The sequence below is a fragment of the Cololabis saira genome, chromosome 1 (assembly GCF_033807715.1).
Source record: "Cololabis saira isolate AMF1-May2022 chromosome 1, fColSai1.1, whole genome shotgun sequence".
Classification (NCBI taxonomy): domain Eukaryota; kingdom Metazoa; phylum Chordata; class Actinopteri; order Beloniformes; family Belonidae; genus Cololabis; species Cololabis saira.
In genome coordinates this window covers 30,097,085-30,124,087 of record NC_084587.1, presented here as the reverse complement: position 1 = coordinate 30,124,087, position 27,003 = coordinate 30,097,085, and the positions used below count along the sequence as shown (strand labels likewise).

The 27,003-nt window shown below is 41.4% G+C and overlaps 2 protein-coding genes across 4 annotated transcripts in view; both read left to right on the top strand.

The window, feature by feature from the left end:
• Positions 1-27,003, top strand: part of LOC133442628 (parvalbumin-7-like) — a 470,342-nt gene that overhangs the window by 337,831 nt on the left and 105,508 nt on the right. The window lies entirely within an intron of this gene.
• Positions 1,301-15,798, top strand: pdgfba (platelet-derived growth factor beta polypeptide a). 3 transcript variants are annotated; one of them, XM_061720500.1, is made up of 8 exons: positions 1,301-1,890; positions 1,962-2,154; positions 8,757-8,859; positions 10,755-10,820; positions 10,941-11,134; positions 12,086-13,229; positions 14,085-14,220; positions 14,819-15,798. In XM_061720500.1, the coding sequence occupies exons 1-7, from the start codon at positions 1,862-1,864 to the stop codon at positions 14,216-14,218; spliced, it is 1,863 nt and encodes a 620-aa protein (XP_061576484.1). In that variant the 5' UTR covers positions 1,301-1,861; the 3' UTR covers positions 14,219-14,220; positions 14,819-15,798. The 3 variants fall into 3 exon arrangements, with proteins under 3 accessions (XP_061576484.1, XP_061576478.1, XP_061576492.1); XM_061720494.1 differs by having other exon boundaries at positions 10,938-11,134; XM_061720508.1 differs by having other exon boundaries at positions 1,301-2,154; positions 10,938-11,134.

Genomic DNA, 27,003 nt, shown 5'->3' with positions numbered 1-27,003 from the left:
TTCATACAGTGTGATATCTGCATTTTAACTTCATTGTATAACTTGTTGAGGCCAATTCATACATCCAATGTTATTCAGTCCAGACATTTCTGTGGCATCCGAGTATGTTAGAGTTTGGAAAAAACAGTTAATCTTCTCCTTTGAAACACCAAGAAGAAGTATAGAACTGAAGTAGAGGAGTGGCCATTCAGTGAACACAAGTATTCTTGAGATGCAGACATGGCATTGTCCAAACTTTGTCTTGTACTGTTTGCCAACACCCACCAATGAGTTCAAGCTAAAGTCTAAGCAAGTGCAACAAATCCTACTTAAGGAATTCCCTTTCATCTTTAATTCTATTCAAGTTCAAACTATTGATGGTGTCGGGCACTTCTATTGTCCCTGGATTGTAACATGAGCACAAGGGTGAAAATCATGAACTGTTAATGTGTAATTTAAAAAAAAAATCACAGCATCTAAATATGCTAAATATGAAAAAAATATGCATTTTTTTCTTCTTACAGCACTTGATTCATATGACTATATGCCTGCGAATAGACTGAACGCAGGCTTCCCCTTTAAGAGCTTAAGAGAACGCTTACATTTCCTTACACCTAATAAAGATGACGCTGAGACCCCTTTCGAGAGAAGATCCGAGGACCCTGGCTCAGATTTAGGGGAAATGTCTGTCATCTACGTTTGAGGTTACACATCCGTCTATTACTTTTCAAAATAAAGTCCAAAATTGCTCGGACTTTGAATAACCGTTTGAAATGACAGTGTTGTCATATTAAACACAGCACACAGAAAGGAACAATATTGCTGGGTTATTTGACATTATACAACGAAAACTCTATGTTTTTTTATATGAATAAGGACAAAAAACTCTAAAATGCAGGTTAAAATAACTGTCATGTTTCTGAAAGTGAAAATACTAATAAAAGCTTTAATTTATTCAGAATTTCACTTGCAATTTGCAAGAATGGAAAGCCACTTTTGTGATGAGAAACAAGATCGTCAAAGACAGCTAATTGGTAGGAATGTTCTTAAAATGGATAATTTCCTTTGACGTTTTAAAGGACTGAGAATGTATAATCAATAAAATGTCCTAGGTGAATTCATGTTACTATTACAATTCAGGTTTTTCCTAACAGCACCGGGAGCGCGGAAATTTTTACAACTCGTTTAATCCTCGATTTATTTTGAAAGCAGAATTATACTATCTCCGGTCCAGATTGGCCTTTTCTCGTCCAGCTTGACGGATGTAACTTCACGAAAGAGGAGCTGCTGCCGCTGGTAAAGCCGCTCAATGCGCAATAAGCAGCCGGAGAGGAGAGGCGCGCTGGGCGAGAATAACCTGCTCTAAGACATGAAGGAAGAAACACCGGGACGAGATCCGAAATGCAAAGAATCCCTGCTGGAGAGGAAGATGCTTAGATCAGATGTATAAGATTTTTGCAGTTAAATGAAACACACAGGGAGGAAAAATAATCGGACGTTTTAAAATAGAGAATTACGCACGAAGCGCCGTTCCAAGGTGAACCAACTTTTACGCGCAGACCTTTGGAGATGCGAATTACACTTATGACGAAAAAGCTGCATTACTGACAAAATGAGACACGATTTTCGGAGCGGGATTTTAAAATCAGCTTAATTTCGACCCTAATGTTGTCTGGAAAGTGGACATTTCAAACACTTTGGCATCATTTTCTTTCCTTGAATGACAAACTCGCATGGGCTCACTTGAACTGCATTCTGATACAGTGGGGAATGCGTATATAGGAGCTGCCGGCCGTCTATTATCGCCGTGCATTACGCACTGTGCCGACTGAGCGCTACACTACCTTTGACATCTCCTAAAGTGAGTTTTCAAAACAACGACATGGTGAGAGTCAGACGTCTAGCCCCCGCGTGAGTCACCGTGAGCAAACATTTGGACGATCTGCTTTTATTGCCCGTGACACATTTGGGATATTTAACAGTGCGTGCTTTGCGCCAGCGGCCGGCACACGCCACCGGGACGAGGCGCGCTGCGGGATCGGACTCCGAGCTGCTAAATGCCCGGCCGGCCGCCTGCGGCTCCTCAGGCTGGGCGACATGAGGTCCTGGCTGCTGCTGCTGCTGCCGCTGCTGCTGCTACTGCTCACGGCCGAGCTGCGGCTCGGGAGCGCTGAGGTAAGACCCCAGGATGCGAGGCTTTCACTGATGAAGCTGAAGGAATCTGGGAATCATGATGAAAAGCTTGTTTGCAGGGAGAGAAATTGATGAATACAGAAAAGCTCCCCACGTCAGTGTTAGGATGGGGATGCACTGCAAAAAACTCAAAATCTTAACAAGAATATTTGTCTTATTTCTAGTTAAAATGTTCTTTTTTAGTCAAAAAAAATCTCATTACACTTAAAACAAGAACTGGAAAACTGGAAAAAGCAACAATTCTCACCTGTTTCAAGTAGATTTTCACTTAAAATAAGTAAAAAAAAAAATCTTGTTCCACTGGTTCCACTGTTCCACAGATTTTTTTTGCTTGTAATGAGAAGATAAATCTTGTCCCACTGGCAGATTTTTCTACTTATTTCAAGTGAAAATTTACTTTTTGTCAAATAACAAGTTATATTTCTGGTAATGACTCTTGTTTTAAGTGTAATGAGATTTTTTGACTAAAAATGAGACATTTTAACTAGAAATAAGACAAATATTCCTGGTAAGATTTTGAGTTTCTGCAGTGTGGTGGGGCTGTCTCGTTTTTGACCTTTCCTAATCTCAGAACCGATATCCTGGTTGAAAGTTGGGAACCAGACATATGTTTCACACAGCTGTGGATCAACAATAAGTTCACAAAAAAGGATCACCCTCTTGGTTGGCTTTACCAAGTTGTGCGTGTGTGTGGGTCTGAACTAAAAGCCAGTGCAGAAAGAAGAAAAGAAACAAAAGCATATGCAACTAAATAGATATAACTATATTTTCTATCTATGCCTCTGCAGTCATTGCTGTAATCTGTTTCTTTCTCATGTCAATTTTCATGTTTCATGGCAGTAATTCCTCTGAGGTGTTTCAGGGAGTTTTAAAGAAGCAGAATGATGGCAAAACAGGTCCTCGGCTCATACCAGCAGAAGTTAAACTACAGCAAAGAGCTGGAGCCAAAATCCATCTTTCATTGTCTCTCCAAGCTCCAATGTGTTCCCCTCTAGTAACTTTATCACCAAAATATTATGTTTACTTGGATGGTTTTTGCAGGTGCAGTTCATTTAGATAAAGTTTATGCTCAAAAACAAAAAGCTTGTATATATGCAAAGTGAATTATATTCAGTTGACAGAAATTACGCTCAATATTTCCATGTGCATGAATGGAGGTCGCACTTATTGTTGGTGATTCATATCTCCTTAGCACCTTAGATGGTGCACACGTTTCTCACATATCCTGCTGCTCATGTTCCCTGTCCAATATTTTTGTTGGTCATGTGGACATTCTGTCAGATGATTTATGAAACAAATAATGCTGATGCCTTCCAAAGACCTTCTGAACATTTTTATTTAAAAGGCCCCCCCTAAGATGAATGTCCAATTAGGTTGCAGCTCTCAAAACTACATGATTACCCTCAGATATCTTCTTAGACCTAACATCTGCATTATGCTTCTCTACTCTACTACCCATTTTTAGGTCTATTGCAGGAGTACAGATTGGGCAGACTTTATTTGACTTAGTATTTGTTTGTTTTTTCGTAATGTCTCCTTCTTAAAGGCAGAGCATCCTAAAGCCACTGCATAAAGCATACTGTACCTTGACTTGACTCTTCAAATGCCAAAGGCAGATGACATTGTCCTCCCTAAAGTCAACAGGACAGTCAGAGTTTGAGCCAGTATTTATTTGATGTTGAATCTTCTGCAACGCTTGAATCTTCTTGTCTTGCTTGTTGAGTTATGGCAGATACCTGTGGAATAAACATCACAAACACGCACACTCATGCAGATTATTTTGCAAGAGAGGGTCACTAAGGATGATGTAAGATGCACAACCAGAACATATTATCTTCGTTTAGGAGGCAGAGAGCATTTTCTATCAGCTGTTCAGCATAATCCAGTCAAATATCACTGCTTACACACAATGTTGTTGAACACACGCACACTAACAGTCATTATGGCTCATTTTTAAATCCACTTACATGGAACTGGAGCTAAATTCACAAAAGTGCTCACACCTCGTGCCGGAGCTCAAACCTTTTATCATGTGCTGTTAACATCACCACTGCTGATTGGTGGCTTTTGAACAGGTTGCTGTGTGACCATTGTCTGTGCAAGCAAGCCGGCTGCTGCCCGATGGCCTGATCCATTTTACATAAGAACAACAACTAATCTGCCAGGGATTTCATGGAGTTTGTGTGCCATGCAGCTGCGTGTGTATTTTTTTTCTTTTTTTTTTATGTGCACACATCTGGATGCGTGGCCAGATGGGTGTACGTGTTAGTGAGACATATGTGCATGTGTTTTTGTGGGTGGACGTTAGCGAGCATCAGAGAGAGATGTGTAGTCGCACATAAGATCATTTGATAGTAAGCCTTGTGTGGAGCAGTTTAAAGGATGAATCCCAGTCAGAATCAAGTGGATGCTTTGAAGTGATGGGAGCGATGGTTGATGCTACCTCCCAGGGGACAAGTGCAGAAACTTTGACATCATGAAGGAATGGCGAAACACAACGTTCAATGAACTTGACTGGCTCAAATAATTAGGCTAGTTTACTATTTTTGCACACAGTTTCCTATTGCTTATTTAAGTTTTTATTCTCACCTATGTCCCTCTCTTAATTGCTACAGGATGTGCTGACTTTAGTAAAGATGAAAGGCTACGTTGAGTGTCTTTAGCAGATGTTTTAAAGCATAAGTGTGTGAATCTGTCTACATGTAATCAAAATGTAGTATTCCATTTGAGCTCTGATTTTATGGGTACAGTGCAGATTTAGACCAAATATACAGAAGAAGTCCCTTCAATGTGAAACAATTTGGTATTTAATTACTGTGGTTCTCTCAAATCTTGTCTCCTACTGTCCCTCCATCCATCATCTGTCCCGTCATCTCTTCAGCTAGGGGTTGGAAGGTGTGTGTGTGTGTGTCTGTGTAGGAGGTGTCTATATGCTCTGCTGCTGAGTATATGCGCCCGTGATTGACAGAATAACCGACTGAGCTCAGCAAGCTCATGTACTTTATGTAACTGAAAGTTGGCTGTCTGCCATAATTTTGATAAAAAAAGTCATATGTTGTGGCAGCTCCGTGTGACTACGAGTCACTTGTCACAAAGGTGGATGGGGTGTTTCTGTGGGTATTTGTTTTCTCTTGCAGAGGTTGAGCCCCTGTTTGATTACATGTGTGTGAGCGGTCCACTGGCCCCGTAATTACATTCCATTACACTTCACCTTTCTCCTCAAACATTCCATACAAGCTCGCTGCCCTCCGGCTTCCTCCAGGCCCCATGCAGTGTGTATGAGAGCGTTTTCATGAGTATGTGTACAATCTGCTTGTAAATCATGACAACCTAGCAGATAGGTTTTTGTTTTTTTTGTCTTTGACTCTCATAGAAAGACTCAAGGAGCAGGAATAGCTGCATCGAACAAAAACTCATTCTATGGACCACAAAAGGACCAAATGCGACACGAGAAGACCACTGTTATGTCCACACACGTGTTCATGTGCTAGATACACATAAGGCAATAAGTTAGAAAGGGTTTCTTCGTTTGTCCATATGAGGAACTAGTTCCTGGTATTTGTGTGTGTGAGAGTCTGTGTGTGTTTGCGATAAGCGTTGGGACTGTAATAAGAGCCTGCTGTAGAGTGAAAACTGTACGACTGTGTGTTGGGGAGCTCTCTTGACAAATTGGGCGGACAGTGGTTAAGCATCTGTACATAAATGGGAAAAGAGGGGGCGAGTGTGTGAGAGCGTTTGTGTTTGCTTAACTAGGTCGGCCAATGGCTTGTGAAAGTCATCCAGGTGTCCTGAGCCATCGCCGCCCACTCGGCAGACAGAGACAGGATAGAGGAGAGAACTCGGTGGGGAAAGAGGGACATGAAAGGATTTGAAAATCACACAAGGTCAGACACTACAGAGGACTGGAAAGGGATGCCATTTGATCTGAGGCTGGTCAGTTATGGGAACGACTCCTGAAACTGTCAGGACTGATCGGGTCGATGTTGAGATCGTTTAGATAGTTATTGATTTTGAAAACGCTGAGCATTTGCTGATCTTGAAAGAAAAATCTAATTTCTTGTTTTTTCCTTTGATCTCTTGAAAGCAAAGTGTTGGTTCAAAGAGTTTCTTTTTGTCTCTACAACTGGAGCTTAGGCAGGAGCCTGGCGGTGTGAGTTTGGGTTTTTATGGAGGGACCTGCTAATGAGGCAACAGCTGCACTTCATCTGATCGTTGCCTTGTTTCCATCACTGCTGGAGGCTAACGTTGTAGTCGAATAATATTCCTTTAAAAAGGTTAGGAACTAAAGAAAATAAGTAAATGTATCACCTAAACACATTTACTCATTGTATTGGAAAATTGGCAGGGTTATTGCATCTGTGATGTTAAATTCATACTTTCTTGATTTTTTTCTTTATTCCCATCACTACAATTTAACCAACATGATGTTGAATGAGAAAAAACAAGTGTTTTTTTCACGCATTCTTGCTGAATGAGTGTACACTTTAATGAAAAACCAAAAATGACTTTCAGCAGAGCTGATGGGGATTTGTGAAGCCAGTTAGAACCGAAAGGGAGAAAAATGAAATGTCTAGAGTGATAATAGCCTTTTTTTGAAAAGGAGAGGATGCTTTTTGTGGCAGATGGTCATGCTTCATGCGATTCAGTTTTAATGTTGCATGACCGAGAATAATTATGTTCAATACTCACTCATATGAAAGAATAATCGCAATGTAGAACATAGAACACAAATTGATGAAGGCCTCCTACTCTCTTCCCTCATTCATAGAGAGAACGGCTGCTTTTGTGTGTTTTCTTTAAAGTTTTGTTTCTGATTAGTAACTACTTCCCAGTTTACTACAGTCAAAAGTAACGTAGTTAACCCGCTAGAGCCTAGTTTATTTGCTAAAAAACAGCTACAGTAAAATTAACCTCACTACTACTTTTCCAAATTTCCTAATTTACAAACTATATGGGAAGGTCACACTGCAAAAATGGATTTCCAAATAAAAAATAAATAAATAAAGAGAATTAGAAGAATATTTTGGACTATTTCTAATCAAGAAAAACTTACCCCTTGGACAAAGATAGTTTTGCTCCAAACATGACATGCTTTAATAGATTTATTGAAAATTATGCTTATTTCTAGAGGGGCTGTTTTCTGTCTTCTGTGCACTTTGCATTATCTCTGTAGGCCCGATCTGCATGTTGACAGCTTTGTTGGGGTTTATTTTATAGTATTAGTTCTAATGCACTGTTGACTCTGTTGATGTTAGCGTGCAGCCACTTTTTCAAGGTAGCATTTAACACCTGTTCAGCATTTAAAAAATTGAGAGCATCCATAGTTTGATGTCATTTGTGAATAAGGCTTATAAATCCACAGGAACACAAAAGCTTTGACAGATTGCACTGTTACAATATAAAACCACGCTGTAAGGAAAACTTTTCAGGATTTACAGATTTTGATCCTTGGATTTGGTTTGTATTTAGCATTAAGACTTGCTTCATGCCCATCTTTGGTAAATGAGACGTCTAGGAATGAGGATATCTTTCCTTTTGCATGTATGTCTTACATCTGATAGTTGGCCTTATATTCTGAAGACTCCTTAATTTGTTTTGGCATCTTTCTGGCATGTGACTGAATCAAATGTTGCTCTAAGTACCCTGAGATAGTATCAACTAACAACCAACCAAAGCAAAAGACATAACGCAATTTGCAGTCATCTGCCTTTGATCTTAAATGAGAAACCACACGAGTATTTCCTTAAAAACAACCATGCGGAATCCATAATGAAGTCCTGCGACGACATTCATTAAAACTTCATTAAACAGAAAGTTTCCTCTTTTTCACAGAGTGATAAATAAACGACTTACATAAGTTTGTGGAATAACGGCATATCTTCCCGAGTTCGGGTTTCATAATACGGCAATGATTTTAACATGTTACAACTTTTCTTTCCAACTCTTGTGCAAGTATAAATATGTGAAACATCAAATTGACAGCAGTGTGAGGGGTAGGAAGAAGGAGAAAACATAGAAGGACCAGAAAGAAAATAGAAAGACTAATTTATTGTGTCACAACAGCAGCAACCGTGGTGTTTGTGGGTAAACAGCCAGGGAAAGAGTGACACCAATCACAACCTATTTCCTTCAGAGGAGGAAGTGAAACTGGAGCTTTGACTGGAAGTTTTGACTGGAGATCAAGAGCTGCAACATTATATACAAACCTTTTTCTTTTTCTTTCAATGCTTCTCTGTTTGTCCTCATGTCTCTCTCACCTCCTTTGTCTTTAGTTTGCTTTTCTTAATTAAAGGAAAACCAGTAAATCTCATATTTTCCTCTGTTTCATGTCCATACAATCTTCAAGAACTTTTGCTTTAATACAAAGAGGCGACTTCTTACTCCTGTGTGAACTCCTTGTATTTAGGTTTCATTAATCAAGCACTGCTAGCGATGATGAGGTGCAGATTTGGACAAATCCAGCCCTGAATTAGGACACTGCCACTGATTCAGTACGCTCTAATCACAAAGATTTACTGGCTTATCTAAAAAAAATGCTTCCAAAGAGTAGGTCATAACACATCACAACTCTGTTGTCTCCACAGGGCGATCCTCTTCCTCCGTCGCTGGTCGACCTGGTGAGAAACTCCCCCATCTCCTCTGTGGAAGACCTGAAGCTGCTGCTGCAGGAGGAGACCAATGCAATAGGTACTAATGAGAAGTACTGCAGCGCACACACATGATACACAGTAATAACACAGGCGTGTGGGGGAGGCAAGCATGCGGGTGTGGATGCAGTGTGAAGAAAGAGGAATGCAGTGTGAGAGCGTCAGCATAAATGACAAGCACCGTGTTCAGACAGCGGTTGCTAGAGACGGAGGCAGCAGTGATGAACCAACCTGAAAGAAAGTAGCAGCGACCTTGTGTGTCCAACGGACTGAAACAGAGGGTTGGGCGAGCAGTCGGGGGTGGAGTAGTGGGGAGCGGGGGTTCTTCAAGCACAAGGTCATTGCATTGTTTGCCTGCTCTGGATTCCTCAACAGGTTTGAATTATGGAGGTGTTTGTGTGACAGAAACAGACCATCCCTCGCTATGACTGCACCCCTAACAGAGTCCAAACAAACCCGTTCACACACACCAAGATTGGCAGGTGACTTAAAAATTCATTATGATCGTATCCCTCTGAGAAACCAAGTCACACATACATATATTAATAGACAGGCCTTTGATCATTCCATAATGCATAAATAACACAGTGACATAATAGCGACCACAGAGAGGAACCAGAAGGATTAAGGATGCTAAGAAACAGAGCATGAGGAAGTGACTCAAAAATCTATGGTTTTATCTGGAATAAACCGTTCTTTTTTTAGGTTCAGTTTTGGGGCTGTCACAATTTAATCGAGGGTCTGAGTTCAGGGATGAAACAACACACTTTAAGCATCTTTCAGGTTCACAATGCACGGAATATCCTTCGCCGTTGAAAGCACTGACGTTTCACTCAGCTGCAAATACAAGACTCAGGGTGCATGTGTGTCACTCTGCTGATCCTTGGTTTCTCATTTAGGAATTTGAATAGATTAATAGATGATTTATGGACATTTCCAGCCGTCACTGTGCTCCGTTTTATGTGAGAATTAGCAAATGTTAGCATGCTAATTGGCTTAATTATATCATTAGTCATAGCAACGCTGCATTCATGTTATGTGAGCAGGAGCAAAATAATGGCAACATTTACAGTATTTCTCTTCCTCGCTCACAAAATGGAAGTTTGAGACTCCAGCAATGTAGTTTCTTAACATTTTAAGATGATGTGTCAAAGCACAGCCTCACACTGATGCTATATGACCCGCAAATTGGGTTATTTTCTATTGCATGTTCTTATCATCACGTAACTAACCTTTTTCTAAATGCTCATGTGTTTTTATGCAAACCGTGGGTTCAACTCTGAAAAATACTTGTGAGTTGGTGTTCGATTAGAAACAGTAGACGCTCTGGCTGTAGCAGAATTAAATGGGTCAAATGTTAATACACAAAAGAGGAAGTGGTGGATCTTTGCCACAAAATATTTAGATACAGGCAAATGCACAGATAAAATAGAAACCAGCCTCTGAGAACAATATGGAGCAGGTCTGTTCCTGCACGAGGCTGCTAATTAGGGCCAACAGACAACCGAGTAACGCCTTGTGCGTTTGTGCAGATACACAGAGTGACCATGAGCAATCTGCACAGAGAAAAATAATTAGGACTAAGGGGTTACAACATGAAAAGATGGCAAATGTGAGAATACAAATACACACTTGCAGATCCATGCGTGATCTATATTTAAAAACCCATATCGCTCCTCAATGGTATTCTTGTCAGCGGCGAGACAAATTGTGGCAAAAAATAGCCTAATTGTTTCAGTGGGGGTAAAAAAAAAAAGAAGCTTCCTTTATGCTGTGAACAATGAGCTTAGCTGAAAAATACCCTGACAGCCTTACATATTACACAGCTTTCTTATGCCTCCTAAAGTAGAATTTGAGAGTTTCAGTTTCAGAAAAAGTTGTAAAATATAAAGTAGATGTTATTAATGCCATCTTCCTTCCTTCCTGCTGTTTTAGAAGATGAAGAGGACGAGCATGATGTTCACCCAAACCAGAACCATGGTCGATACATCAGAAGTCTTGGTAGGATGCCACATTTATGTGCAATTGCACATCGTTAGCCCTTTGTGTCTTCTTTTTTTAAATCCAACACTTCTCTCTGATGTTTTTTTTTCCTTTCTCTCTTTACTGTGCCAACAGTAGAAGCACAACCAGCCCAGCAGGCAGCCTGTAAAGTTCGAACTGAGGTGATGGAGGTAACGAGGTCCATGCTGGACCGCCGCAACGCCAACTTCCTGCTGTGGCCGCCATGTGTGGAGGTGCAGCGATGTTCAGGCTGCTGCAACACCAGGCTGCTGCAGTGTGTCCCCATAGTTACCTCCAGCAGATACCTGCAGGTACACACTTCATTTCAGCCGCCATGAACTCTTTGTATCATGTGTACAAAAAAATAACCAAATAAGAAGGCGAAGAAAAATGCTTCAGCCCTTTCTGGTTCTGGAGCTGAATGCCATAAAGAGATTTAATTGTAAATGAGTTCACTCAGACAGGCAGGTATGGGGTTAGTTGTCCCTGGACAGAGCCAGGATCACTGTTCCCCAATTTTTCTGTTCCTCATAATTAGCGATGACTCATTGTGCCATCATAATTTATGCAGACTTAAGGCCAGCATCAATCTTGAGAACATGAATAAGCGTGTCTGAGAAAATTGTACCAGTAACCTACTATTATGAAATACCATATGAAAAACCAGCTAAATCTTGCATGCTATCATGCGGACATTTTTGGAATTTGATGCAATGCAGACTCAACTGATTTATTTTGCACAGTAAGAATTTTCTATTTGCCCCCCATCCCATAAAAATATGTGCAAGAAAAATGTCCAAAACCTTATTAATGTTTTGAAATTAATTACATACACAAATTCATCAGTATTACTTAATATGTGGCATATGCGAAAGTACATATGTGAGACTTTGCATGCATTTCATGCACAAAAATATATTCAGATAAATATATATTTTTTATTAATGTCACAGTTTATCAGTCAATATGACCATTGGGCATTGAATATAATCATTTTGATTATATTCATGCATTAACATGTAGGACCTAAATGCAAACATAACATTTTAACAACAAATGAATTCAGTATTTCTGTTTTGTAAATGTTATATGGGGAAAGCATGATTTCACCAGCAGCAATCTTCCATAATTCTTTGCACATACATACAGAAAACTGAAATAAAAGAGAAGAAAACATTTTATTTCCATAGTTTTCTGTTACATGCACCATGATGTCTGTAACCCAAGCTTAACAGGTTGATAATCATCTTTTCTTTTCTCAGGTTATAAAAATTCAATACATAAACCGGAAAGCCCACTATGAAAAAGCTATCATCTCGGTGGAGGACCACGTCAGCTGTAGGTGCCAACCCTCCTCCTCACCGTCTTCGTCGTCTTCGTCCTCCACTGTCCCCATCCCTCACTCTTCCACTCAGAGTAACCCCAACACCCTTTCACCACCCCAGCAGCAGCCTCCCCCCTCCTCCCACCTTCCCCTGCCCCTTCCCCGGCCTGCTCACCCTGCCCCGCCCAAGACTCAGACCTCCAAGGCTGAGCTCCATCGCCATGACGACCTTAAGTACAACCAGCAGCATTATCACTCTGAGGAGCGCGAGCCAGTGTCGAAGCAGTGGCAGCAGGGCAGTTACACGCATCTGGTGCACTGGACGCAGCCCAGGGTGCATCAGGGCCCCACACACGTGCAAGCAGGAGTGCGACAGACTATGACCGGGTTGCTCGGACAGGTCAACGGCTGGCCGTCTGAAGCCCGGGCGGAGCACAGTGTCATGGGAAGTGCGCAGCAGGTGGGGCCCGGGAGTGGCTCCGACGGAAGCAGGGAGGAGAGTGGAGTGCATGCATCACACAGTGGGGGTGAAGTGCACCATCCTGATCACGCGCAGAGGCAACAGCAGCTGTTACAGCACCAGCAGAGACAGCAGTATCAGTATCAGCATCACCCCCACTATCCACATCAGTACAACCACCGAGGAGCAGAGGATCGAGAGCTGAGAATGAAGAATCTGCTCCGCGCTCCTCAGTCAGACAGCGCTACACCTGCGGGCAGCCCGACCCAGCTACCCACATTAGCAGAAAACTCCACATCTACCATTGAAAAAGACTCAGTGACCATTCAAAAAAATACACAGGTCACAAATCACAGACAGACAGAGACTGAGAGAATCAGTGAAATAGAAGGTAATGCGAGGGAGGAAAATGGGTCGGCCAACAGCGGGGACTCAGCTGGGCCGGAACAGGCCAATCTGGCGAAGGAGAAAGACTCTAAAGTGAGCAGTGATGAGGGTCGTTTAACAGAGGAGGAGAGGAGACAGAAGCTTCTGGAGATGGTACAGAAGGATCCAGATCAACCATTTCTTCTTCATCCACAACATCCTCATCAAACACCAAAGCCAACCACATTTAAAACAGGTACTGCTCAGAGGTGTGCTCAAAAATGTAAATGGTAGAGGATAATTGATGGCACTTTACTTTAATCAAGTAGTCCTGCTGTTACATGACACTTGTTGTTTCTTTAGAAGTATTTATGCATGTATGTATACAGCTTATGGACAGTTTTCAACATAAATGGCCCAGTTACTGTTACTCCAGGCCAAAATGAATAGTTTTTCAAATTGCACATTAGTTAGAGCAGTTTTCAGTGTTTCCTGTTTGTGCGGTGGACAAACGGGACATTTTAGGAGAAGTAACACTCCCCGTGGCCCTGGCCCTATATGCATTGTCTGTGTGTTAAAGCTTGTATTGTGATTTTAGTTTGTAATGCATGAGAGAATTAGTGTAAACTTCCCAGGCAGGAAGCCGCTAACTGTACACGTATGACAGATCTGCATGGCCACATATGTCCTGCCATTCTTGCTCAGTCCCTCGAGAGTCCTGCTGTCAGACCCTTCGCCACAAACTTTGTCACACAGACTTTAAGGCTTTAAGGCTATGAGCATGCTTCATGGTTGAAACAAAGATGAAACGTTGCCCGTGAAACTGTTATCCACCTGTTTTTTTTATTTGAAAACATATCAATGTATATGCTTTTTGTAATAGTTTACAAATTCAAGCAACAAAAGCTTAAAAAAGAAAGTCAGTGTAAATATCAGATGTTCATGGTAGTTCAATACTTATTTAACCTCATTAAACAAACAATTTCAATTGCAATCTGTATTCAAGAAAGATTTGCACTGAGTTTATAACTGTTTTAAAAACAATGAGTGGCAGCAATTTTGCAGCAAGAGGTGACTGATCTCATCGATTGGTCTGTCCTGTCTCCTCCAGCATTATCCACTGTAGCTCCCTTGTCGGCGTCAGCCCGCCAGGCACCGTTCCGACCCGCTTCACCTCGTCGCAGGAGAAGACGCCGCAAGCGCATCAGCAAAGCTGCTATGAGAGCCATGATCATGTCGAGCTAAAGGTGAGAAGAAGGAGGGGGCGAGAGGGATAAGCGGAGGTGATAATTCTGACCCAGTAACTGAAGTCAGCGGGAGGCTTTGTGAGCAGGGACAGTGTCATTTAACAGGAGAGGGAACCAGCTGAGAGGATTGTTATGATCTTCAACTTTTACATCACTGTGTTGACTTTTGTTGATAGTTTTAATACAGCAAATAACAAAATAGACTAATTAATAGACTAATTGACCCTAAAACTCTTCTTTATTCCAACACCATTATACAAAGGATAAGTAATCTGCATGCTTTTGAAAGTTGTTGACAGCGCAGGCATGCACACACACACACACACACACACCCACACGCACGCACGCACGCACGCACGCACGCACGCACGCACGCACGCACGCACGCACGCACGCACGCACACACACACACACACACAAAAGAAAAAATCCTATTACATTAAGAACTACTATGAGCCGAAGGTGTAATGAGAAACTCTAGAGCTCTAATAATTCTCACAAACTGTATAAAATAATGCGTGACTAAACAAAATAAAACTGTCTTTAAAACTTAAAATAAAAACAACATATTTAACACATTGTTTTCTGTCTTTCACAGCTATATAAAAGATTTTGGCCTGAAACACTGCTCCAAAAGTGTCTGGACACCTACGACAGATGTGTTTCCTGAGGGTGGGACGCTCAAAGGCTGCGGTTGGAGCGGAGGCGGCAAAGGGTCCTGCTGTTTTCAATAGACACTTTACAGAACGTCTTTGGTCTGGCTCCAGAGATACCACCAAACATGTCGCACTCTGGATTTAATAAGTGCAATCTTATGAACTCCTTGGATTACAAGATATTTGTCACACTAAACACTGGATCCTGTTTGAATGACAAATCCCATCAACAGGGATTTATGGAAGCACATCGGTCGCTGAGAGAAAGCTGCATGATTGGAAGCCATTGATTGGCTGCGTTCATCATGCTGTTCAACAATAGACTTGGACTCTTGAAGTTAATCTTTGAGGGAAGACATGGAGTTTGTCTTGAAAGCTAGAGATGAAGAGAACTGGATTTCCACACTGGAAAAAACTAAACTGGAGACTGCAGCTTAGGCCTCTGTGCCAAACATTACTGTACTATTATACTAAAATGTCTGAATTTAGCATTATCTAACACTGGAGTAGCCATACACTGATCATACTACACTGACTTTAGAGAAGTGCTCTACTGTGTACTGTAGGTAATCGTACTGAAACATATCAGTAATCTGCTCATCCTGTACTACTGCCGGATCAAAATAAAATGGAATATCGTCTAAATGCCTGCTTCGATAACACGCTATAAATATTCACTTAAAAGCAAGTCTCCAAGACCTGGCTTTTAAAGATTGTTACGAGCCAGTTATAGCAAATACCAAAATGTATAAATGCTTTTGGAAAATCATGTCAAAGGATAAAAAGAAACACTTTATTTCTTAACTTATTGAAGAAAAAAAAAAGAAAAACGAAGAGGATATAAAGTCCTCTGGATCTCAAGTGTAATTATTGTTGCAGACTTGTCAGGTTATAAGTATTGGTTGTAAAACTGTTACTGTAATGAATGTTATTTTTAATATAAAATAAAAATGTTCAAGAATATTTGGTTTCCAGTTTTCCATAGAGTGCTTGGATGGGTATCTGTAAATGTATATGAAAATGCATGACTGTTATGGGAGTATGTGAATATCCATCGTGTGTGCATGTGTGGTTTTTGTACACTAGATTCATTTACTAATCTCTGCCCTTTGACTATAAGTGCTGGTGCGCTGTCACTGTAGGCAAAACAGGGGTCAGCAGAAATGTCTGGTTGCTATAGCAACTTATGGACGGACGTCAACAGAGGAGTATCGTATGGTGAAAGAGAGCCGAGGGAAGGAGGGTGTCAGCCCAGGAATGAGTAGAAGATGAATGACGGAGGGGGAGAAAGAGAGGGTTAGGGACAAGGCAGGGGTGGAGAGAGATAAATACTGATGAAAAAGGACATATAAAAGAAGACTATGTTAAAATGGGAATATTATAAGATAATAAAAATGACGTAACAGAAAGTATAAATGTAGAGTTTAGTCCGCTAGATCTGTGATAAAGATAATTTAGGACAGTGGAGCTGTTGAAATGTCTTTCTCTTGTTGTAATGGGATTTCCCCTGCAAAGCTAATTCTGTCAGCAGATTCTGTTCTTTCAGAGTGATGACTCAGCTCAACCCCTTCAGGCTTCGATGTGTAAACACGCACTTGAAGATTGCATATGAAGATGTCCATCAGATGTCCATCAGTGTCACTGCATTGACTGAAAAGAAACTCACATCAGTGAATTTATAAACATGAAAAATTCATATTTTGATTCTGTGATTAACTACAATCATTGCTTTTGAAGAATTTAAGGTACATGGCAGAGTCTGAGGTGCTCCACCACATGGCACTAAACTCCCCAGATACCAGAAGGATCTAATAGCATCTGGGGGAAAGCAAGTGTAATACAGAGACCCCACCCCACAGCACACAACAGCTGTTAGAGTTACATGATAAAATATCTATTCATTTTATTTTAGTAAGCAAGCTCTACCTCATCATCTTGTGCACCTTCTATTGGCCAACTAAGTGCCAACCATCTAACTTTGGGGTTTAGACTGAGACAGAACTAAGAGTTGCAGTTCCTCAACTGGCTGCTAGAAGCTGGCTACACATGGGAGTCAATCTCCACTAATTCATGTTAAAATGTCCAACTTTAGAGCAGAAAATATATTTACAGCCTGTTTAAAAAAAAAGCTTTTATATAAAACCTTTATATAGTTTGATTTCACCCACATGACAACTCTGAGGAGCGTGATTCTTTTTGTACCACACCAGGGGAGTTTATATAAAGTAATAGATTTATTTCTAGATGATCTTAAGCTTCATCCATAGTTTTTTAGAGTCTACCAGCTAAAAACCAGCTAAAATGACCCAACTCCTGCACTCGATGTAATTTATGACAATTGCATGTCACTTCACAGCACTACGTCAAATATCAAGTGGACGTCATGGCAGAGGTGATAAAGGGTCTCAATAAAGTAATGATGAAAGAGGAAATGAAAAACTGATGGATCAAAAGATCAAGGAGTAAACTCTTGTTGATGCCCCCCCCCCCAGCCTAAAGGAGGACAAACTGACCTAAGAAAATCATGAAAGTTCCTTAATGCCACTTTAAAGATGGCTACATACCAAAAAAGCCTGTTTACTCACAAGCTGAAAGTGCATTTATGCAGTAATTCACCATTAAGGGCCCGATTTACTAAAGGTTTGCGTGTGTTAGAACGTGTGCAAACTTGACAGCACCCGCAAACCAATGTGCGAGCTGATCTACTAACAGCGTGCAAAGACGACTGCGTCTCTGAAATGCGCAAAATTGCACACGCAATCCATTTAGTACTTTTGCCCTGATGAATAATCAATATGGGGCGTACCCGGCAGAAATCCTAAATACTGGGAGGGGAAGATGCAAATTACTCCATTTACCACGCGCAATGAGATTTACCAAGCCAGAAAGTAACTGCGCGTATTGTGATTGCGTCTGTATTTAATACGTTCGAAAGGAAGGTGCTAATCTGCTGCTGCTGTTATTGTGGCAAGGAGGCGACATCCAAAATCAAAGAATACGCAGAGAGAGAGTCTTAATTCTGCTGCATGCTATTTTAAACATGATTGCACAAGTTTTATTAAAGGCCACTTTTTCTTTAGTTCTCCGCCTTATATCTTGCCACCTTCTTTTAATGTGCCCCCCTCCACTCGCCCACAAGCAGGCCAAGCCTTTGTGCCAAAACTTTGTATTTTATTGATTATTTATCTTATTGAACGTGAAATCATCCTTCGTAAATTACATTTAATTAAAACCCGTGCTTATTAATCACAAAACACAGGTTAAACATCATGACCAAATCCGCTCCGACCCGCTGTGTCAGGATCAGCGCAGACACTGCAGCTTCGCCTGAATTATGGTTCCGCGTTAAATCGACGGCGTAGCCGACGGCGGTGGGTCGCGGTGGGGTGTGCGTCGCCGCGTAGCCTACGCCGTCGGTTCTGCGGTGGCCCGTTTTTCTATTTCGTATTTTTGATCTGTGCCTAAAATTGAAATATGAAAAACCAGACGTTTTTCCGTTTTTTGTGTTACCAACTGCATTTATTCTATCGCAGGTTTTCTCCGATATTGCGTTTCTTTTGGTAATGTTTAAATTTCTTTGCTGTGTTTATTTGCCTCTTCCACTAATATCTCTAACTCCAAGGTCCGTGTATCTTTTGGTCATTGGATTTTTCCGTCATGAGTGGGAATCAAAAAACAAAAAACGATTGGTTTATTTGATTTTCCTTTTAAAACAAAAAACAAATATTGAATTACACTGCATTTTTTCTTTTTCTGTGTTAATATGATTTAACAAAGATTCAAAATACGCTTTTATTTTCGTTTTCTATTTCATATAAGAAAAATGAAATCCCTAGTCAACAGGAAGGAAAAAACGAACCAAAAACAACCGTTTATTCATATTCGTGCACCGGAAGCTTGCATTTACAACCGAGTGAACTTAGTTCTGGATATTTAACAGGCATTCCTGTGACAATTCTCTCCAGGGGAAGTTTGATTTTAATATTTTATTGGTCGGGTTTACGTGACTCGGAAATGGCTCTGTATGCTGCAGTTCGGGTAACCATGGCAACCATAGCGGCGCTGAAACAACAGATTAAGGATTATTTTTTAAAGATTGATTAAGGACTTGTTCCACAGCGGTTTGACGCACAATGACATTTCCTGCACGTTGCAGCAGATGTGTCTCCTGCAATGCTCAGAAATGAGCGTCAGAAGATTCTGTGCTCGGCATGATCTGAGGAGAAAAAGACGCAGAGCTGGAGAGCGCTTTGATTCATCATGGCCGAATGACCGGCTATCTGTCTTCACTGGGGGTGCATGCTGGAGAAGGTCGGGTTGGAAGAATTAATTTAGTCCCACGCGTGAGGTATCCACGTGATTATCATTATATGTATACATTGCACTGCAGCACAAACTTTACCTGACGCCGGAATTCATGGTATGGCTGATGGAGCTCTCTCAGGTTCTTCCAACCCGACCTTCTCCAGCAAGCACCCCCAGTGAAGACAGATAGCCGGTATTGCGGCTTTCCTGTACTTTTAAGAGCCGCTTGAGAGTTTATTGTTAGGTCCTGTATATTTGCATGACGCGCTGCTGACAGAGAAGTAGGCTACGCTGAGTCCGACAGAAGTTTTATGGCGTTTAATGACAAAACTCAGCCACAACGGCCTTCCGACATGCTTAATGGGTTTTAAACGTGTACACTGCAAACGTGATCGGGGTGATCAGTGTTCAGTACAAAGCTGTCAACAAAAGCTACGGCTCCCCTAACAGCCTGTCCTAACTGCATGCGAGCGTCCGACTGTCGCGCCGCAATGCGTGGCATCGGACCCGCTCTGAACGCGTTATCGGCCCCACGTTCTACCACGTTCTTTTGATTGACAGCTGAGACTCGCCTTTTAGAAGGCTGATTTATGGTTCCGCGTTACACCAACGCAGACCTTACAGCGTAGGGTACGCGGCGCGGTCACCGAACGGTGCGCGTCGCCGCGTACCCTACGCTGTAGCCGTCGATTTTACGCGGAACCATAAATCAGCCTTTATTCACCCGCCCGTGCGCTCCTGAAAGAAACTCCTAACATTAGCCGACTCCTAAAAGAGTAAAGGGACAAGTAAAAGATGGGTGATTACTTGTAATCTCCCTACGTTTGTACTTTCTAAACAGAAAACAAGCTTATTATTCGGTGGAATAAGTGGGGAAAAAACCGAACAATTAATAACGGCGTGTGATTACGCAATCAAACAGCGAACAGCTGGAGTGACCGGCGTGCGGTGCAAACATGTCAGCATGTCAGATCATTACTGGGATGTGGGGAAAAAGCAGAGGACACGATCAATCCGGCAGGATCCGGGACAAATTAAGCCCTAATAAGATTAAGATAAGATTCTTATTATATCTTATTATCTTATCAGAACCTTCCAGCCTGGCGATCTCCCTCCAGCAGCTGCCACTTTATTGAAGTTCTTGTATTGAAATGACTGTTTCCTACAGCGCTTTACACTTTTTTTTCAACTTTCAACCGGCTTTCAACGCGAGCGACGGGAAGAAAATAGAATCAGGGCGTGCGACAAAAGTCCAGCTCAAAACGACGCCGCGTCGCTCGCAACCAGTATAGACAGTGCAATAAAAAATAAAGCAATGGAACTGTTTTTGACGCTGACTCTCGCTGGCGTCGCATGCAGTGTGTATATTTGCAATATACTGTGGACATCTGAATAAAAACCTCATAAATAGATTGAATCAAAGCGCTCTCCAGCTCTGCGTAGCCTTTTTCTCCTCAGATCATGCCGAGCACAGAATCTTCTGACGCTCATTTCTGAGCATTGCAGGAGACACATCTGCTGCAACGTGCAGGAAATGTCATTGTGCGTCAAACCGCTGTGGAACAAGTCCTTAATCAATCTTTAAAAAATAATCCTTAATCTGTTGTTTCAGCGCCGCTATGGTTGCCATGGTTACCCGAACTGCAGCATACAGAGCCATTTTACGTAAACCCGACCAATAAAATATTAAAATCAAACTTCCCCTGGAGAGAATTGTCACAGGAATGCCTGTTAAATATCCAGAACTAAGTTCACTCGGTTGTAAATGCCAGCTTCCGGTGCACGAATATGAATAAACGGTTGTTTTTGGTTCGTTTTTTCCTTCCTGTTGACTAGGGATTTCATTTTTCTTATATGAAATAGAAAACGAAAATAAAAGCGTATTTTTAATCTTTGTTAAATCATATTAACACAGAAAAAGAAAAAATGCAGCGTAATTCAATATTTGTTTTTTGTTTTAAAAGGAAAATCAAATAAACCAATCGTTTTTTGTTTTTTGATTCCCACTCATGATGGAAAAATCCAATGACCAAAAGATACACGGACCCTCCAACTCGTCAAATTTCATTTTGCGCTTGTGACTTGTGACTGTGCTTTCCATCCACTCTCCATGGCGCAGAGTTTGCGCTCGCAACACCTACTGCTGGTTGCACCTGTTATCAATTGCGCACGCAATCTTAGTTGATCACCCGCAAACCACACGCAAACAGCACGCGCAAACTTTTTCAGTGCACACGCAATTTAGTACTCTTTATTTAGGATCGTAAATCGGGCCCTAAGTATGTGGAATCAGGGAATCACCTCATGCTGAATTTCCACATGAAAAAAGCAACAGTGATTATAAAATAAGAAGAAATGGTAGGTTTTCCTTAAATAAAAGAAACAAAATACATGGAGATACTCATTTTCTGTACAACATATAATGGGTTTTGTGGTGATTGTGCAGTGATTAATAAGCTACCAAACAAGCTCCCAAACATCCACTGTGTTGGAAAATGAACCTAGTCCACCAACCCTGAACAACAGCCACAAAACGTATAAGCGTATAAAACATGCATCCTTTTACAATAGGTTAACATAGATTTTCTTTGTTCACAATATATTCAAATAATAAAATACTTGCAGTTCATTGCAAATCGGCATTCATACATCAACGGAAGCTTTCTATAATGTATGTTATTTGTTAAATTCACAAATGTAAGTTTGCATTGGGAACATCATGATTGATCCAACAGGGTTCAGCAGAACAAGCAACACCAGTCACACCGTGAAAGAGGCTGTAAACAGAGCAAACATGTTGCAATGTTTCATTCTCTGCATGATAATAAAAATAAGCCATGTTACACTTGAGTCACTTAGGAGTCCACAATGCTCTTAAGTGGACTGAGAACATTTCTCTAACCTTTTTTTTGCTTATGAGACACTTTCAACACCCACTGAGTTGTCTCAAAAATACATTGTCATCAATTCAAAACAAAATCTAGGCTTCTTTTTTAACTCAAGTTCCTCTAAAGTTGACTATTATTTCTTCTTCAAAGACTAGCTGTCATTCTTCAGATTTTGATTTACTTTTTTTTTCTTCCTGTCTGTGGTGGATGTTGTAGGGTTGAATAGATGATGTGAAAAGGTTCAGAAAAATACATTTTTAAATCTCTTCTCTTCTCCTTTCCTCAGCCCCTGAGGTTTGGTCCATCAGCCATCAGTGTATAGGTGTGAGGTTGTGTGGTGTCATGAAACAGCGAGGGTGAGCCAAAGTTCAGTTTGTGTGGCCAGGTCAACCAACGCCACGCAAACTTTCTGTTTCTGATACATTACACACATTAAATGAAAATGCAGCAATAGTCAAAAAAAGGTACATGTACTTTGTTGCTTCAACTGCATTGTAACAGAGTGCAGGCAATATTTTAAAACCTTATTGTTCGTACCATTAATGAATAGTTATGCATCCTTAGTGAGAATAATTATCTACCAGTACAAAAATGTCATAGTGGGACAAAAGACTTTAAATGTAGCCTAAAAGTATTTATAATTTCAATTTTTTTATTCTTCTGATTCATTTCCCTTAAAAAGTTGCAACAAATATTCCAGTCCATTGTTACGTAAATGTTCTACATCATGATGTATGTGACTCACTCATGTTGTTTTGGACACAAACATTTATAGAAGGGAAGCAAATGGACGTCTACAGACCTTCAATGCAGGAGGACACTAGCTCGACACTTGTCCTTCAACATTTCCCACAGTTATGAAACTTCGCTGCCTCCATCCCCGCTCATGAAACGTTGCCAGCTTTCACCAAAAAATGGTTGGTATTGGGAGTTATAAGTTTATAGTCAGGAATGAGGGCTACAGAAAATATGTAGTAATTCAGTTATAAACATCGACATGGTTATATCTTGCATATGTTTGCTATTTACGGTTGCTCTTCCTATTGCGTAAACTCTGTCTTAGATAAAGAAACAGCCTTGGGGATATGCAATTGACAACCACAGATTATCACACTTTCATGTGTCTATTACACGTTTTCCAGTAAGAGTGGGCTAGTATCCTGCCATTATGCTTATTTGTTAGAAGATTTCCTTTTATCAAGATACAAATAAGAAAATACTGTGTATCTGTTGAGGCCCTGACACACCAACCCGACGTCGCCCGCTCTCTGCCGACTGCTGTGTCGGCTCGCGTCGCCTGTGTCGGGCTGGGTCGGGCTGGGTCGGGCTCACTAGACACACCGCAAATACGACACCCGACGGCGAACTAGCACGTACGTTCTGCGCATGCGTATGAGGTAATTCTCCTCCATACCAGCAGGCAGCGGTAGTCTGTATTCAGGGGCTCAAGGAGAAGGACAGCGCTTTTTTTTTCAAAGCTTTATTGAGAAAACACAAGTGCAATACAAAACAGACAAACAAAACTCTGTGTAGAATTACCGCTGGCTGAAATAAATCATTTAGGGAGATGAATGTTGGTTTAATAGATGAAATCTAACAGTTGTAGCTACGCCTGTTAAGAAATTTGCTCCGAAAATTTCGGGATTTTCTGCCTGCCTGCCGGCTCCGGAGCTGATTTATGGTTCCGCGTTAAATCGACGCAGAGCCTACGGCATAGGGTACGGCGTACGGCGCGCGTCACCGCGTAACCTACGCCGTAGGTTCTGCGTTGGTGTAACGCAGAACCATAAATCAGCCTTTATTCTGGCGCGGTTTGAAAAAGACAAGCGAGTGATTATATACATTCACTGAGTGAATATTATGAAAGCAAAATATATATGTTTAGAAATATGTATAGAAATGTAATCAAAACGCATTTTTATGCAGAATCTAACTCAAAATATTGATTTTATTCATAAGAAATGTCCGCCATGTTTTTTTTTTATTCAGTCCGCAAATGACGACGAAAAGCATTCTGGGAAATTCTGGGAACAGCCAATCACAGAGTGAGCTGTTTGACCGACAGCCGACGCCGATTCAACATGTCGAATCGGCTGAAAAGCTCCCGACGGGCGGCCGACCTGTGGCGACGTGCGGGACACACCGGGGAAACAGACGAGCACCGACGCTCACCGACGGCCCGACGGCCGAAAATCGGCTTGGTGTGTCAGGGCCTTTACAGCCATGGCTGTACCTCCCTCTTCCCCTGTGTTTCCCTGTGTTCTCCCTGTGTTTTGTTTTGTGTGCTGGCGTGGGTGTGGTCATCTGCCACTCACTCTCAGCTCCTGGATTCCTCCACACCTGCCTGCCATCAGCTCATCAGCTCCCTCAGTCTCCACACCTGCCATCCATCAACTCATCTCCACTGCAGTATTTCTACACTGGCTTTTCCACCACTCCTCACCAGATTGTTGTCAAACCTCCGTGGTGCACACTTCAGGCCGATCCAAGTGAAACCCTAGTGAAATCTTCTTGTTGTTTTTGAGCTCGTTTACTGACTGCTTTTTCTGCTGTTCCCCCAGGACCGTTCTCATCTGCCAGCTACCAACCAGTCTGTTCTCCCAGCCACCCTCCAGCTCCAAGCTACCCCTGGCTTCCACTCAGCCCTCCATTGTCCTCTCCTCCCCACGCCAGCCATTCCCCGTGCCAGCAACCACCTCTGGCCTAACCGGACCCCCTTTTTCTCCTTCCCTACAATAAATTAATTCTTTACTCCACCACTGTCTCACTCTTGGGTTCCCCCTTGTGAGCTTGACCAAGTATCTTTTAGCTTCAGGCTATCTAGTTAGTGATTTTTTTATTTTTATTTATTTATTTTAAAAAAAAATATGAAGCATTGCCTCCAGAAACTATCATAAGGAGCACCTCTTCATCTTACAGGGTCAAAAAAAAAACCTTTGGGTAAAGAAGAGAGGACTCTGTTTATCTGTGTGTGATATACGTGTGTGTGTGTGTGTGTGTCTTTGCACATGCAGGGGTCAGCATGAGCACGGCTGCCTGCCATACCTGCGGTGTCCATCTTACACTTGTGTGTTACTGTGTTCATGTGTTGTGAAACAAATGGAGAGTGTGTCTTCTGGCACAGTGTCCCCACGCTAGCCGTTTAATGAGCTGGTGGCTGGCAACCAATCACGCTCACCGGCAACCTCCAGGTCACACCGAGATGTCCTGTATAAACAGTGTGGTGAGTCCTCCTACATATGACACACTCCTGACAAGACGCGCACACACATTTGGGAGAGGTCAAAGCGGTCAGGGTACAGTTTTGGCAAATATACACACAGATGATTACATGCAAATGTGCAGACGACATGTACTCACAGAGACACAACTTCCTGGCTCACCATTGCATGCATTTGTGCCCCTGTTTGTGAGATGTCATCACCTGTCAGAAGATCTGGCATCATTTACATTTGTATGAGAGCAATTCTCTGTAAGATAACGAGATCTGCTCCTAAACCCAGACAGCAAACATCAATCCAGTGATATTTTAAGAAACATTAGCCAAAGTTTGTATTTTTAATGTATTGTATATTTTTTTTCTCATGTTTGAAACATGTGTTTTAAAGGTATCAATGTGGTATCCGTGACAAGGACAGAGGCTGCGTCCGAAATTCCATACTTCTACCCTAATGAGTATGCAAAAACAGTATGTGAGATTTTTTAGTGCGTCCGAAACATTAATACGTACACAATAGTATGCGCTATCCATACTCATTCTGGAGAAATGTATTTGTATGGATTGATGGACACTATATACACACATGCAATGCAGCGGTGTTTGGTTGCTAAGTGCTTCGCAGATACATATGTCATAAGTATAATATTAAGTATAATAATATTATTATATGATATTAATATTATAATATTCTTATATAATAATATTACCGGTATATAATGTCATCTTATTTCAGCCAGGATAAACGGGAAAGAGCGGAGCGGAGCGCTGCTACTGTGACAGGAGTTGTTACCATGGTAACAACTCTCCCTCCTAACGGCAGGAAGTGCCGTGTGCGCTCTGAGTAGTACGTCCGAATTAATGCATACTACTGATATTTACTCAAAAGTGTGCCGAACTTTGGCTCAACTGTTTTTTGATTGCTTAAATTCCTGGAGGCTTGTAGGCAGGGAGAGCTAATGGCTTGAACACGCATTGCTCGTCTTGGTGGTCAGACATGTATTTTCAACATATCAACAGGTCTTCAATTCTTTGTTTTCAAGATTTCCTGTAAATAACCTTAACACTTCAATTCCTGCCTTCAATGAATCACAATACAGACGGCAGATGGACATCTCTGATAGCAAATGCCCCTTACCAGCTGTTGTGCAACATCTTGGATTGTGTCATCTTTAAGTCACTCACAATCTCTATATGTTTTTCTGTATAAACCTGTGATATAATTGTATTGTGTTGCACCAATCACCATAACAAATTCCTCGTGTGAAAACTTGGCAATAAACCCTTTTCTGATTCTGATTCTGATTAATAAGTGAAGACAAGTGCAGTAAAATGCTGACTGAGTCAGAAAAATGTCTGCAGACAAAAAAAAAACAGACAAGCTAATGCTGTTAGATGCTCCAACCAACTTTTCACTCCATAGTTGACAGTGGTTGAGCCTGCCGTGGTTTAATAATCAAAAAAATTGACTTTATTTTGTGCATAAAATTCAATGAAGTGAACTGACACTGTGTCTAGCTCCCAGTGCCTTGTGCATAAAGCTAGGGAGCAGAAGGAGCAGAATCAAATGCAAACTATGCATTTGTACATCTGTATCCCTTTTGCTGTTTAGGAAATCTTCACACCTGCTTGGCAGAAGAAATTGGTACCAGGAAAAATCAATCAGTGCGGTTACATGCACTAAATCAAGCATCTAAACATCTACATCTAAATCAAG